The sequence below is a fragment of the Vulpes vulpes genome, unplaced genomic scaffold (assembly GCF_048418805.1).
Source record: "Vulpes vulpes isolate BD-2025 unplaced genomic scaffold, VulVul3 Bu000000624, whole genome shotgun sequence".
Lineage (NCBI taxonomy): Eukaryota > Metazoa > Chordata > Mammalia > Carnivora > Canidae > Vulpes > Vulpes vulpes.
This window is the reverse complement of record NW_027325676.1, coordinates 20,674-34,968: the sequence shown is the minus strand read 5'-3', so window position 1 is coordinate 34,968 and position 14,295 is coordinate 20,674. Positions and strand designations below refer to the sequence as shown.

At 39.6% G+C, this 14,295-nt stretch overlaps 1 protein-coding gene across 1 annotated transcript in view; it reads left to right on the top strand.

Annotated features, from left to right (window-relative positions):
- The window catches only part of LOC140596549 (rho GTPase-activating protein 20-like), a 52,321-nt gene extending 39,183 nt beyond the window's left edge, over positions 1–13,138 (top strand). Inside the window, exons 15-22 of the mRNA XM_072745116.1 lie at positions 407–582; positions 1,919–4,009; positions 4,823–5,012; positions 6,244–6,355; positions 7,525–7,700; positions 10,978–11,087; positions 11,609–11,798; positions 13,027–13,138. Coding sequence (XP_072601217.1) covers positions 407–582; positions 1,919–2,116 — 374 coding nt within the window. The 3' untranslated portion in view covers positions 2,117–4,009; positions 4,823–5,012; positions 6,244–6,355; ... (2 more) ...; positions 11,609–11,798; positions 13,027–13,138. The remainder of the gene's footprint in view (positions 1–406; positions 583–1,918; positions 4,010–4,822; positions 5,013–6,243; positions 6,356–7,524; positions 7,701–10,977; positions 11,088–11,608; positions 11,799–13,026) is intronic.
- Positions 13,139–14,295: the final 1,157 nt, after the last annotated feature.

Below are 14,295 nucleotides of genomic sequence, written 5' to 3'. Positions count from 1 at the left end.
ACTGGATTTGAAACCAGAGGATTACTAATCTCAGCCTGATTTGCATACAAATCCTTCTGGCTTTTAAAATCATATCTGACAGCTGAACCCACTGATCACTCCAGTAGAAAACAAACGTCTACATGTTCAGTGTCTCCTGTTGCATTGCAAAGACAGTAACTGATGGCAGGAAATTCTGACCTTCAATCTGATCAAGTCCCAAGGTTGAACCATCAGTCTGAACGATAGGAGCAAGAACTCATCAATGCCATGAGGACCCTCTTAGCCACATTAGAACATGGAGAGTTTTACACAATAAATGACTCAGTTTCCCTCTTCTAGCCCCTACAATGAACATGCTGTATAATGGCAATGGTGAAAATAAGGCTAAGTGAATTAAAACACACTAATCTCCATTCTTCCTTAGATTCAGACCAGAAGACGATGAAAAGCACTGCTTTCAGAGAGTCGGCCCCTTGCCAGCACATTGGCCCATCCCAGAACAACCAGTGCACAGCTGTGCTGTCTGAAAAACCAGGACAGCTCTTTGGAGTTTCCCTTACGGATATCTTTGATAAGGACATCTTGCCCTTACCCATACTGGTAGGTCTCAGTTTGGTCTTTTTTTTTTTTTTTTTTTTTACCTTCCTGAGGAGAAGGACCTCGGAGGGGCCAAGTGTTCTCATGCAAACCAACCCTCAAATGGATAAATCATTAGACAGTCCTTCGCTTTGGCTGAGAAGCTTTGCTAGTGTCATTTGATTTACCTACTGCAGAGTCATTTGGCCAATACAGCAGAACAACGTTTTGTCCCTTCCACTTGTTTCCACTGAGACCCATGTAGGCCTGTTCAGATCAGTCAAAATGGACTCTGTGTGCATGAATCATCTTCACATTCTGCTGTTGTCTTCCTGAACTCACAGTAGTCTCAGGTCTCCTTCAACGGAGTCTACTTAATCTAACAACTGAAAACATCTTACCTAAGCATAAAGACTCATCCTGAGGCATATAAGAATCTGCTAATTCTAAAAGAGGATGTTAAATGACAGCCACAGAGTTTGCCCTTGTTATCTCAAATCGGTGTACTGAATTGTCAGTGTGGAAATTTCCTGAGTACCCAGGACCTCTGCAACCCTGCACTAGATTTGGGAATGTTATCCTAGGTGTGAAGAAATTGACCACGTTAGTTCCATGCTTGCTACTACCCCAGTCCTTGCATCACATCCATTTTAGGGGGTAGCTAGAACTATCATCCTCCACACTTTACAAATGAATTTGAAAGCTTTCAGTACAGTTCACATTTGCCCCAGGTCACACAAATGATCAGAAGCATAATACGTTTCCAATCCCTTGGTCTATCAGACTCTAGCCCTTATTATCTTTCTACACTGCAGGGAGAGGACATGAAGATAGAGCAAAGGACAGTGAAAGACTCATGAAGGAAATGTAATCAGTTAATAAGAAGAGAGCATTTGAGCTTTTTTTTTTTTTAAGGAAGAAGGGAAATAGAGATAGTTGCAATGGAGGATACAATCACTTAAAGAAGAAACAACAAATGGGAAATGAGTATGGCAAAAGGATTTCCATACTTGGGGAAGTGCATCTATGTAAGGGAATAAGGAATCAAGACTGATTCCACAAGGAATCAGGCGAGGATTCCACAAGGCCTTGAAACACGGGAGTTCGATTTAAAAGGGTAAATTCAATGAGAAAAAAATCTGATTAAAATAAGTGATTACAATGTTTCAGCGTATGACTGTCAGGTGGATTTTGGGTAGAAACTATAGGGAGACATTGATTAAAGAATCTAAATTGACTTTAGTCCTTCCAGCTCTAACACCGTATACCATCACATCGCCTAGCTCTTTCAAAAAGGTAGCAAGCTTTTACTCTGGGCTTGGGATATGAAATGCCATATACTCTTCTTTTTTTCTCTCAGGATATGCTGTCCTTTATCAATGAGAAAGGACCACTCACGGAAGGCATATTCAGAAAACCAGGTAGTATAAAGGCATGCAGAATCCTAAGGAAGAAACTAAATTCTGGAGACAGAGTGAGGCATTACAGCAAATCTGTTCATGTGGTAGCATTTGTTTTAAAGGTGGGGAAAGTTCTAACTTTATCCGCACATGAGTAAGTCAAGCTGTGATTGGTGTCTTTCATTATGATTGCCCAAGGAGCGACATGGGCAGAACTGATTGAGAACTTCTCAATTCGGAAAACACTTCATGAATTCAAAATTTAAGGAATCTACTGTAGGAGTTAAAAGCCCAATACATTAGAAATACTTTCTGTTTTCACCACACACCACGCCCCTGAAGACTCCATGCAAAATACTAATACTAATATGATTACTAGTAATAATAAGAAATTTCAAAATATACACTGATACATACATAATGTTTACCAAAGCAAACATCCTGCTTTTGATGACTTCTTCACCACACTCCTAATGAAGGCAGTTTCCAAAAGAAAAATCATATTAAACATTTGAAGATAGGTATGGAAGTTCACAATAGTAAGCAAATGTTTATTTTATGAGGAATCTAAAAAAGGCTCAGTGAGGCAACCAATCATTCTTAACTATCATTGTCGCATTGTCTCCTGTTTCTTAGTGCCTTTTACTTTATAAGTCATGGAGGAAGGATTTCGCCATTTGTGTCTCCTTTCACCACATCCTAGGCATCCTTTAGTTAATGTCTGAGATGTCTATCCCACCATCCAAGGTTATAACGACATGGTAACCAGCTCTAGATACATGCCTGTTTTGATAAATCTAACTTTTGGAGTAGGTGCAAGAGACAAAAGTACTTTTGTATTCTGAAAATTCAGTAGAAGGACTCAAGAACTAGATTAATTTGGAAATTATACAGCTACATCACAGATATCCCATTCTATTGCTAAAATGGGAATGGAGAAAGAAGTGAGAACTAGAACAAAGAATTTAATCCATCTAGCTTGGCACTTGCTAACAGCTCTGAACAAAACTATGTGAAGGCAGTAATGATGACACTCTTAGAATCAAGGTCATATGTGGTCCTTCCTTGCCACATTTGGTCTTTCCTTATCCCCCATTACTGTTTAACTACACAAAAGATACCAATAGTCTCTGACCACTACTACACTGGGCTAGAGTAAAACACACAGCAAATATATATATAGGCTTCAAGACACAAGGAAAAGAATGATAATCCATTAGGTACTTGAATACCATGGTAAGTGTTGCCCTCTTGAAGGTGCACACATGGAATTGATGTTTCTAGCAAGACTTAGTAGGGTCTTTTCTATTCCCGTGTTATAGGCACAGGCTAGGAAGATGGTGACCACGTGTGCATAGAGTTCTTAGACATTTCTGAAGCTTTCCCTACCTAAAGTTGACTAATCTTTGTGGAGGAACAGAATCTGCAACCTTGGCCTGAATAGTATCATGTCAAACTATCTGGAGAATTGACCTACACTAGAAATGGATACATCCTACACTAGAAATGAATACATCATGAGTTTGCCATTAGATTCTCTACTTTTGTATAGTTCAGGAAAGGAAGAATGATGCAATTATGAGAGTAGCTTTTGTAGTAGTTTGCAGAAAAGCACACAAAAGAGCAAGTGCCCTATGATAGAAGGGAGCTTTGTCTTCCTTTCCACTGAAGGCTATGCTCTGCTTTGATGCTTTCATTTTTGTCAGAGAAAAGCCACACACCTGCTTTTGCACGTGCAAGTCAATGGAGAGTCAGAGCTGAGCCCCATGTGGGTCACAGTTTGGGTATCTATGAAGGAAGTAGGAATCAACTGAAGTTTTCACCTAAGTGTTTTCTCTGTGATATTTCCAATATATATTTTGTATTAAATATACATATGTGTGTGTGTGTGTGTTTCTGTGTATATTTGTGTGTGTGTGTGTGTTTTTTTATCCACATAAGGATTTTCTTGAAAATATCGAAGGAAGTTTACTTTCATCGGACCTCTACGAAAAATGGCTTTGTGTTCTTGACGAAGTCACTGAGAAGGAAAAAATAAATGCAGCCCGGAGGTAATGATGCAATAATTACTCTACTCTGGTCATGGCTCAGAAATACAGCCAATATACTATTAGGAAAATATTGGCTTCCTTCTTGCCACTTTGACCACTAAAATAACATTCAATGCCAAATGGTTTCTTTTTTTAATAATATATTTAATTGTTATTTATTTGTGTTCAATTTGCCAACATACAGAATAACACCCAGTGCTCATCCCATCAAGTGCCCCCCTCAGTGCCCGTCACCCATTCACCCCTACCCCCCACCCTCCTCCCCTTCCATCACCCCTAGTTCATTTCCCAGAGTTAAGAGTCTTTATGTTCTATCTCCCTTTCTGATATTTCCCACACATTTCTTCTACCTTCCCTTATATTCCCTTTCACTATTATTTATATTCCCCAAATCAATGAGAACATACAATGCCAAATGGTTTCAATTCTTCTCACCCATGGAGGCCAGTTTCAGAATACAGGCATGCCTTATGGCTATTATTGTACTTCTCCTGACCTTATTAAGTAGACTCCTTAGCCATTGTACAACTTCTCTTATATATGAAACTGGTAGACAAAAGTCAGTGGCCTAAGAGAGATGCCAGAGCATCAACAGCCTGTGGTATAACCTTCAGTTTGTCAAACATTTAACCAGAGAGAGTTAGCTCAGAAATTGAATTTGGTAAAACATATTTCTATACGTTAATGCCTGGAACTCTGCTACAGCAGGTTGTATACTGGATCTAGAGAGATGTTCTCTGCTCTCCGTCTCTATACTTCAAGCTGCTAAGTGCAATGACTTGCCTTATTCAAAAGTGCATCTTTCTGATTTAGGCTTCTAACACAGCTGCCAAAAGCGAATGTTGTCCTCTTGCGATACCTTTTCGGCGTGCTCTACAACATTGAGCAACAATCCTCATCCAATCAGATGACAGCTTATGATTTATCAATGTGTATAGCTCCAAGTCTGCTTTGTCCACCCGTTTCCTGCAGCTTGGAATTGGAAGACAACTTGATTAAGAAGGTAGAGAGATCTCTCATATGTGTCCCCTGTGGTTTAGAATCCATGCTTTGAGTCTGAAATATGTAGTAGTAAATTCGAAGGAACAGTTCTGAAAAGTGCACATCTTCATTGCCTTCCTTGGAATGGCAGACTTCTTTATCCTACTCTGGTGGAATATGGGAAGGGGTGTTGTTAAATTGCGAAATGCAGAGCAGTTGAGTTGCTTCTTTCCCATCCAAGAGATTCAATACTAGACTGACTAAACAAAAGAGAGAGAAGAGTGGCATAATATGATAGAAAAGACCTGGGCTCCGGAGTTTGACAAGCCAAGGTTCAACTCTCAGCCTGATCCTTGAGGAGAGAGATTGGAACTTTGGGCAAAGCCATGGCTTCCTCATGACACCATGGTAACAAACCCCAGCTCCTGTGGTTCTTACTGGCACATCCTAGGTGACTTGGGCACTATGAGTGCCCATGGCTCCAAACACATTGGCCTTGCTCTGCAAGTTGTGGCTCTTTTAGAAAAATACTTGGCTACAGTTTTGCCTCTGCTACATCCGACAGAAACTAGTGAGATATTCCAAAACATCCTAATGAAGCCACACATACCTAATAAGATGACAGCTTTTCCCCAAGCTCATGCTGAGAGCTAGCATTCGGCAAAGCAAGACATGAGTAGGGACTGTGGTTAGACAGACAGACATGTTTTCTCTCCAGACCTGTGATTTTTACTCAAAAACCAAGCAAAAGAAAACATCAAAAAAGAAAAATCCACAGGAATATCCACTTTCCAAAAAACATTCTTCCCTATTTTAGAAATGGATTTCATAGGATTTCATGTATGTTTTACACATTTTAATGAGATATTATCCTAAGTTACAACCCAATATTTTCTAGAAGCAAAATTTTACACAATAAGTAAAGTTTAAGAAGGCAGGTTACTTTGAAAGCTGTCCTAGTTTTAACGATGAAACCATTGGTATCACAATGTTAGGTATTAAACTAGGCCACAAAGTAGGAGTTTAGTCCACTGACTACTAGTATTTTAAAATCTGTACCCAAAGTACAATGGAAAGTATCACTCTAAGTTATCTTATTAGAGAACTTGGGTTTCTATATATTTTTATCAACTCTGAATTTTTCATAGAAGTCTTTCACAGTTTTGGTTAGATCCAAGGTTTATAAACAAAATGTGACCTATAACTCTTCCATATGAAAAAGAGCACCCCACTGTGTTCTTTTTGCATTACAGGCTTCTCTCATACAGTTTTTGATTGAAAATTGTCTGAAGATATTTGGCGAAGACATCACTTCTCTCTTGGGAGAGAATTCAAAGAATTGTCATTACAATGAGAAGGCTGCAGGTACTGTGGATAATTTAATAGGCTTTAGGGAGACACAGGCAGCAAGGTTGCCAGGGGTCATGGCAGATACTTAGCCCTGTTCTGGAGCCCAGAGCATGCCCAGTGCCATGATTCCCAGCTTGGCTCATCTGTTGACTCTTAAAGCAATCGGTTATTTAAGCAATGTTAAGGTATCTTCAAAGGGAAACATTCACTGCTGAGCAGTAGAAATTTGAACTCTGCTTTTCACTGCTGATCTCCTTTTCTTTGGAAAGTTCTTCCTTCAATAGGGAATGTTGAGTAGTTGAAAATCATCTCTGGAAACTGGTGGTCTATAAATGCATTCCTAACCTCTTATTGTTTTGCATTTTCTATGTTTTCTTTCAAGCCTTGTACTTGTGTGTAGGTGTATATATACATGTATGTTTGAGTGTGTGTGTGAGGAAGTGTGTTTCCACACTTCATTGTGGCTTAGGCTCTTTGCAGTAAATGTTAAACCTATTTAACCAAAAACATCATCTATGGGTGGGTTGGTGGGGTATGACAAGAGAACACAGCCACCACATAGCCAGCATGTGATGACTACTTCCCAAGGACCCTGACTGCAGAAAGTCGTCCTTGAAGATGGCCCAGAGCAGAGGAACCAGAGAAGTAGGGGTCAGGCAGATTGTGTCCTGAGAGGCAATTCCTTTGGATGGTAGAAACTTGAGCACTCAGAAAGCCAAGGAGAGAATCTGAGGCTGAGGGGAGCCTGGCTGTGAAAGCACAGGATTACCAAACTCAGCTTGATTTGCATACCAAAAACTTATAGCTTTTAAAATCAGAAAAAAATAAAAAATAAAAAAATAAAATCAGGTCTGATACCTGAACCCACTGATCACACCAGTAGAAAGCAAACATCTACAGTTTCAGTGCCTCCACATCAGTGTAATGGCAGTAACTGATGGCCAAGGAAATAATCACCTTGAGTCTGATCAAGTCCCAGGTTTACCCATCAGTCTGAATGTTATTGGCAAGAACTCACCAATGCCATGAGGATGCTGTTAGCCAATATCAGAACGTGGAGAGCTCTGCACAAGAAATGACTCAGTTTCCCTCTTCTAGCCTATACAATGAACATGCTGTATAATGGCAATGGTGAAAATATGTCTAAGTGAATTAAAAAAACACTAATCTCCCTTCTTCCTTAGATTCAGACCAGAACACCAAGGAAAGCCGTGCTTTTACGAACTTGGCATTTTGCCACTGTGCTGGCACTTGCCAGAACAACCAGTGCAGAGCTGCACTGTCTGAAAAACCAGGACTGCTCTTTGGAGTTTCCCTCACGGATATCTTTCATAAGGACAACTTCCCCTTCCCAATACTGGTAGGTCTCAGTATGGTCTTTTATTGCCTTCCTGAGGAGAGAGACCTCGGAGAGGCCAAGTGTCCTCATGCAAACCTACCCACAAATGGAGAAATCATTAGACAGCACCTGGCTTTGGCTGAGAACCTTTGCTAGTGTCATTTGATTTACCTCCTACAGAGTCATGAGGCCAATACACAGAACGACGTTTTGTCCATTCCACTTCTTTCCACAGAGACCCATGTAGGCCTGTTCAGATCAGTCAAAATGGACTCTGTGTGCATGAATCATCTTCACATTCTGCTCTTGTCTTCCTGAACTCACCTTAGTCTCAGGTCTCCTTCAATGGAGTCTATTTAATCTAACAACTGAAAACATCTTACCTAAGCATAAAGACTCACCCTGAGGCATATATGAATCTGCTAATTCTAAAAGAGCATGTTAAATGACAGCCACAGAGTTTGGCCTGTGTTATCTGAAATCGGTATACTGAATTGTCGGTATGGAAACTGCGGAGTATCCAGGACCTCTGCAACCCTGCACTAGATTTGGGAATGTTATCCTAGGTGTGAAGAAATTAACCATGTTAGTTCCATGCTTGCTACTACCCCAGTCCTTGCATCACAGCAATTTTAGGGGGTAGCTATAACTGTCATCCTCCACACATTATAAATGGATTAGAAAGTTTTCAGTACAGTTCGCATGTGCCCCAGGTCACACAATAGATCAGAAGCAGAGTAGGTTTCTGAACCCTTGGTCCATCTGACTCCAGCCCTTATTATCTTTCTACACTGCAGGGAGAGGGCATGAAGATAGAGCAAAGGACGGTTGAAAGACTCATGAAGGGAATGTAATCAGAGAATAAGAGAGCATTTGAGCTTTTCTTTTAAAGAGGAAGGGAAATAGAGATAGTAGGATTGGAGGATACAATCACTTAAAGATGAATCAACTAATGGGAAATGAGTATAGAAAAGATTTCCAGATATGGGGAAGTGCGTCTATGGAAGGGAATAAAGAAAAAAGACTGATAAAGTAGGAGACCAGTGAGGATTCCACAAGACCTTGAATCACGGAAGCTTGATTTAAAAGTAAATTCAATGAAAAAATCTGATTTAAATAAGTGATTAAAAAGTTTCAGTGTATGACTGCAACGTGGATTTTGGGTAGAAACTATAGAGACACATTGACTAAAGAATCTAAATTGACTTTACTTCTGCAGCTCTAAAACTGTATACCATCCAATAGCCTAGCTCTTTCAAAAAGGAAGCAAGCTTTTGCTCTGGGGTTGAGATATGAAATGCCATATACTCTTCTTTTTTTCCTACATTATATCCTTTCCTTTATCAATCAAAAAGGACCACTCATGGAAGGCATCTTCAGACAATCAGCCAGTATAAAATCATGCAGAATCCTAAAAGAGAAACTAAATTCTAGGCACAGAGTGAACTTGAACAGTGAATCTGATCTTCTGGTAGCATGTGTTTTAAAGGTGGGGAAAGTTCTAGCTTTATCCACATATGAGTTACTCAAGCTGTGATGGTGTCTTTCATTATGATTGCCCAAGAACCAACATAGGCATAACTGATTAAGAACTGGTCAGATGGAAAACACTTCATGAAATAAAAATTTAAGGAAGATACTGTAGAAGGAAAAAGCCCCTTTCATTAGAGATACTTTCTGTTTTCACCACACACCTCCCACCGGGTGACTCCATGCAAAATACTAGTACTAATGTGACTACTATAATAATAAGAAATTTCAAAATATACATTGACACATAACGTTTACCAAAGAAAACATCCTGTTCCTGATGATTACCTCACCACACTCCTAATGAAGGCAGTTTCCAAAAGAAAAATCACATGAAAAATTTGAGAATAGATCTAGAAGTTCACAATAGTAAGCAAAAGTTTACTTTATGAGGAATACAAAAAGGCTCAGTGAGGCGACCAAATCATTCTTAGCCATCATTGTCTCCTGTTTCTTAGTGCCTTTTACTTTATAAGTCATGGAGGAAGGATTTCGCCATTTGTGTCTCCTTTCACCAGATCTTAGGTATCCTTTTGTTAATATTTGTGATGTCTAGGCCACCATCCAAGGTTATAATGACACGGTAACCAGCTCTAGCTACATGCCTCTTTTGATAAATCTAACTTTTGGAGTAGGTGCAGGAGACAAAAGTACTTTGGTATTCTGAAAATTCAGTAGAATGCCTCAAGAACTAGATTAATTTGGAAATTATACAGCTACATCACAGATATCCCATTCTATTGCTAAAATGGTAATGGAAAAAGAAGTGAGAACTAGAACAAAGAATTTAATCCATCTAGCTTGGCACTTGCTAACAGCTCTGAACAAAACTACGTGAAGGCAGTAATGATGGCACTCTTAGAACCAAGGTCATATGTGGTCCTTCCTTGTCACAAGTGGTCTTTCCTTGTCCCCCATTACTGTCCAACTATATGATAAATAGCAAAAGTCCCTGACCACTACTACACCGGGCTACAGTAAAACACACCAGTAAATATAGGCATCAAGACACAGGAGAAAGAATGATGATACATTAGGTACTCGAATAGCATGATAAGTGTTGCCCTCTTGAAGGTGCACACCTGCAATTGATGTTTCTAGCAAGGTTTAGTAGGGTCTTTTCTATTTCCGTGTTATAGGCACAGCCTAGGAGGATGGTGACCACGTGTGCATAGAGTTCTTAGACATTTCTGAAGCTTTCCCTACTTAAAGTTGACTAATCTTTGTGGAGGAACAGACTCTGCAACCTTGGCCTGAATAGTATGATGTCAAACTATCTGGAGAATTGGTCTACACTAGAAATGAATACATCCACAGGAACATCATGAGTTTGCCATTAGACCATCTACTTTTGTATAGTTAAGGAAAGGAAGAATGAAGCAATTATGAGAGTAGCTTTTGTAGTAGTTTGCAAAAAAGCACACAAGAGAGTAAGTGCCATATGATAGAAGGGAGCTTTGTCTTCCTTTCCACTGAAGCGTAGGCTCTGCTTTGATGCTTTCGTTTTTGTTGGAGAAAATCCACAACCTGCTTTTGCACGTGCAAGTCAATGGAGAGTATGAGGTGAACTCCGTGTGGGTCACAGTTCGGGTATCTAGGAAGAAATTAGGGACTGAACTGAAGTTTTGAACTAAGTGTTTTCTCTGTGATATTTCCAATATATATTTTGTATCATATATACCTATATATTTGTGTGTGTGTGTGTGTGTCTGCGTCTGTGTGAGTGTGTCTGTTTGCATGTATTGATTTATTTTTCTATCCACATAAGGATTTTCTTGAAAATATTGAAGGAAGTTTACTTTCATCGGAACTCTACGAAAAATGGCTTGGTGTTCTTGACGAAATGACCGAGGAGGAGAAAATAAATGCAGCCCAGAGGTAATGATGCAATAAGTACTGTACTCTGGTCATGGCTCAGAAATACAGCCAATATACTATTAGGAAAATATTGGCTTCCTTCTGGCCTCTTTGACCACTAAAACAATATTCAATGCCAAATAGTTTCAATTCTTCACACACATGGAGGCCAGTTTCAGAATACAGGCATGCCTTATGGCTATTATTGCTCTTCTCCAGACCTTATTAACGTGGTGGACTCCTTAGCCATTATACAACTTCTGTATATATGAAACTGGTAAACAAAAGTCAGTGGCCTAAAAGAGATGCCAGAGCATCAACAGTCTGTGGTATAACCTTCAGTTTGTCAATGATTTAAACAGAGTGGGTTATCTCAGAAATTGAATTCGGTAAAACATTTTTGTATACGTTCATGCCTGGAACTCTGCTACAGCAGGCTGTGTACTAGATCTAGAAAGATGTTCTGTGCTCTCCATCTCTATACTTCCAGCTGCTAAGTGCAATGACTTGCCTTATTCAAAAGTACATCTTTCTGACTTTAGGCTTCTAGCTCAGCTGCCAAATGTGAATGTGGTTGTCTTGCGATACCTTTTCGGAGTGCTACGCAACATTGAGCAAGAATCCTCACCCAACCAGATATCAGCTTATGATTTATCAGTGTGTATAGCCCCAAGCATTCTTTGTCCACCTAATTGTGGCAGCTTGGAATTGGAAGAGAACTTCATAAAAAAGGTAGGGAGAGCTCTCATATGTGTCCCCTGAGGTTTAGAATCCATGCTTTGAACCTGAAATGTGTAGTAGTCAATTGGATGGATCAGTTCTGAGAAGTGCACATCTTCATAGGCTTCCTTGGAATTGCAGAGTTTGTTATCCTTCTCTGGTGGAATCTGGGAAGGGGTGTTGTTAAAGTGGGAAACGCAGGGCAGTTGAGTTGCTTCTTTCCCATCCAGGAGATTCAATACTAGACTGACTAAACAAAAGAGAGAGAAGAATGATGTAATATGGTAGAAAAGACCTGGGCTCCAGAATTTGACAAGCCAAGGTCAGATGTCAGCCTTATCCTTGAGGCGGGAGCTTGTAACCTTGGGCAAAGCCATGGTTTCTTCATGACACAATGATAACAACCCCCAGCTTCCGTGGTCCTTACTGGCACATCCTAGGTGCCTCAGGCTCTATGAGCACCCATGGCTCCAAACACATTGACTTTGCTCTGCAAGTTGTGGCTCATTTAGAAAAATACTTGGCTACTGTTTTGCCTCCGCTACATCAGACAGAAACTAGAGAGATATTCCAGAACATCCTAAATAAACCACACATGCCTAATAAGATGACAGCTTTTCCCCAAGCTCATGCCACGAGCCAGCTTTAGGCAAAGCGAGACATGAGAAGGGAATTCAGTTAGAGAGACAGACATGTTTTCTCCCCAGCCCTGTGAGGTTTTACTCAAAAACAAAACAAAAGAAAACATAGAAAAAAAAATCCACAGGAATATGCACTTTCCAAAAAATATTCTGCCCTATTTAAGAAATGGATTTCATAGGAATTTGTCTCTGCTTTATACATTTTAATCATATATTATACTAAGTTACATCCCAATATTTTCTGGAAGCAAATATTTACAAAATAAGTAAACTTTCAGAAGGTAGATTACTTTGAAAGCTATCCTAGTTTTAAGGTGTAACCTTTGGTATCACAATATTAGCTATTAAATTATGCCACAAATTAGGACTTTAGCCCACTGACTAGTAGTATTTTAAAATCTGTATTCAAAGTACAATGGATAGTATCACTCTATGTTATTTTATTAGAGAAATTGGGTTTCTATATATTTTTATCAACTCTGAATTTTTCATAGAAGTCTTTCACAGTTTTGGTTAGATCCAAGGTTTATAAACAAAATGTGACTTATAACTCTTCCATATGAAAAAGAGCACCCCATTGTGTTCTTTTTGCATTACAGGCTTCTCTTATACAATTTTTGTATGAAAATTGCCTGAAGATATTTGGCGAAGACATCAGTTCTCTCATGGGAGATAATTCAAAGAGTTGTCATTACAATTGGAAGGCTGCAGGTACTGTGGATAATTTAATAGGCTTTAGGGAGACACAGACAGCAAGGTTGCCAGGGGTGATGGCAGATACTTAGCCCTGTTCTGGAGCCCAGAGCATCCCCAGGGTAATGATTCCCAGCTGCTCCTTCTTCTAAAGGCTGGCTAGCAGGTCAAGGGAGGTTTCACACTGTTGGAGACCCACGAAAGCTTAGAAACTTCAAGACGTTTTTGGCAGTATTAGGAGATAGCATGGTATGATACAGTGTTTGGGGATTTTTTTAAACACAATTTTAAATGGATCCCACATCTATATTGTATTATATATGTAGGTAAGCATATAATGCATAATTATTTATTTCTACTAATAATATATAAATGTGCTCTGGTTGAAACCATAGCATGGGACTTTTATTCCTGCTCCATCCTCTTTATGATCAGTGGCTCTTGAGGCACCACAGGATTCCAGTGCTCTTTAAAATAAGTTGAAAAGAACCAGCATCATTGAGAGAAAAGGACTTGACTTGATGTCACACAACCTCTCCATAGTACAAACTCCAGTGCCCCCATTTATCAGCTATAGGACCTTTGGCCAATTACTCTAGCTCTGTATCACTTTATTCATGCCTAAAATGTGGATAAAAATAATGTCTAAATCTTAGAAATCTTGTCAAGATTGAATAACACAAAGGGTGTAAAACACATTTCTAAAACGTAATTCATAGAACTAGGAGAAGTTCCCCTGAGACTAGTGCGAGTAGTATTGGCGCCTAGCAAATCACAGCTCACTGGTAACACCCCATTTTTTGTAAAATGGAGTTTAGATTCAGAACCTGGAGACACATATCATCAATCCCTCCATACTTTTGACATGTCTTCGTTTTACGACATAAACCTCATTGTGTTTAGGGAAGCTTTTGGATAATCCGTGTCATCAGGAGTTAAGATGAGTCTAGTACCATGTCTGATAATATGCTGGTGCAAGACAAGTGTTTGTTTTTCATGTCGTCAGTGACAGAATATCAAACTGTTGAATCCAAGCCAGTGAGAGTGATAGTGATTTCCAGAAGAGCACAACTGCAGAATGCTACCAAGTCCCCATGTGGTCCATCCACCTACATGTCTACAGTTTAGTAAGGCACTGAAGACTGGACTCCATAATGACCCTTGACACTTCCTCT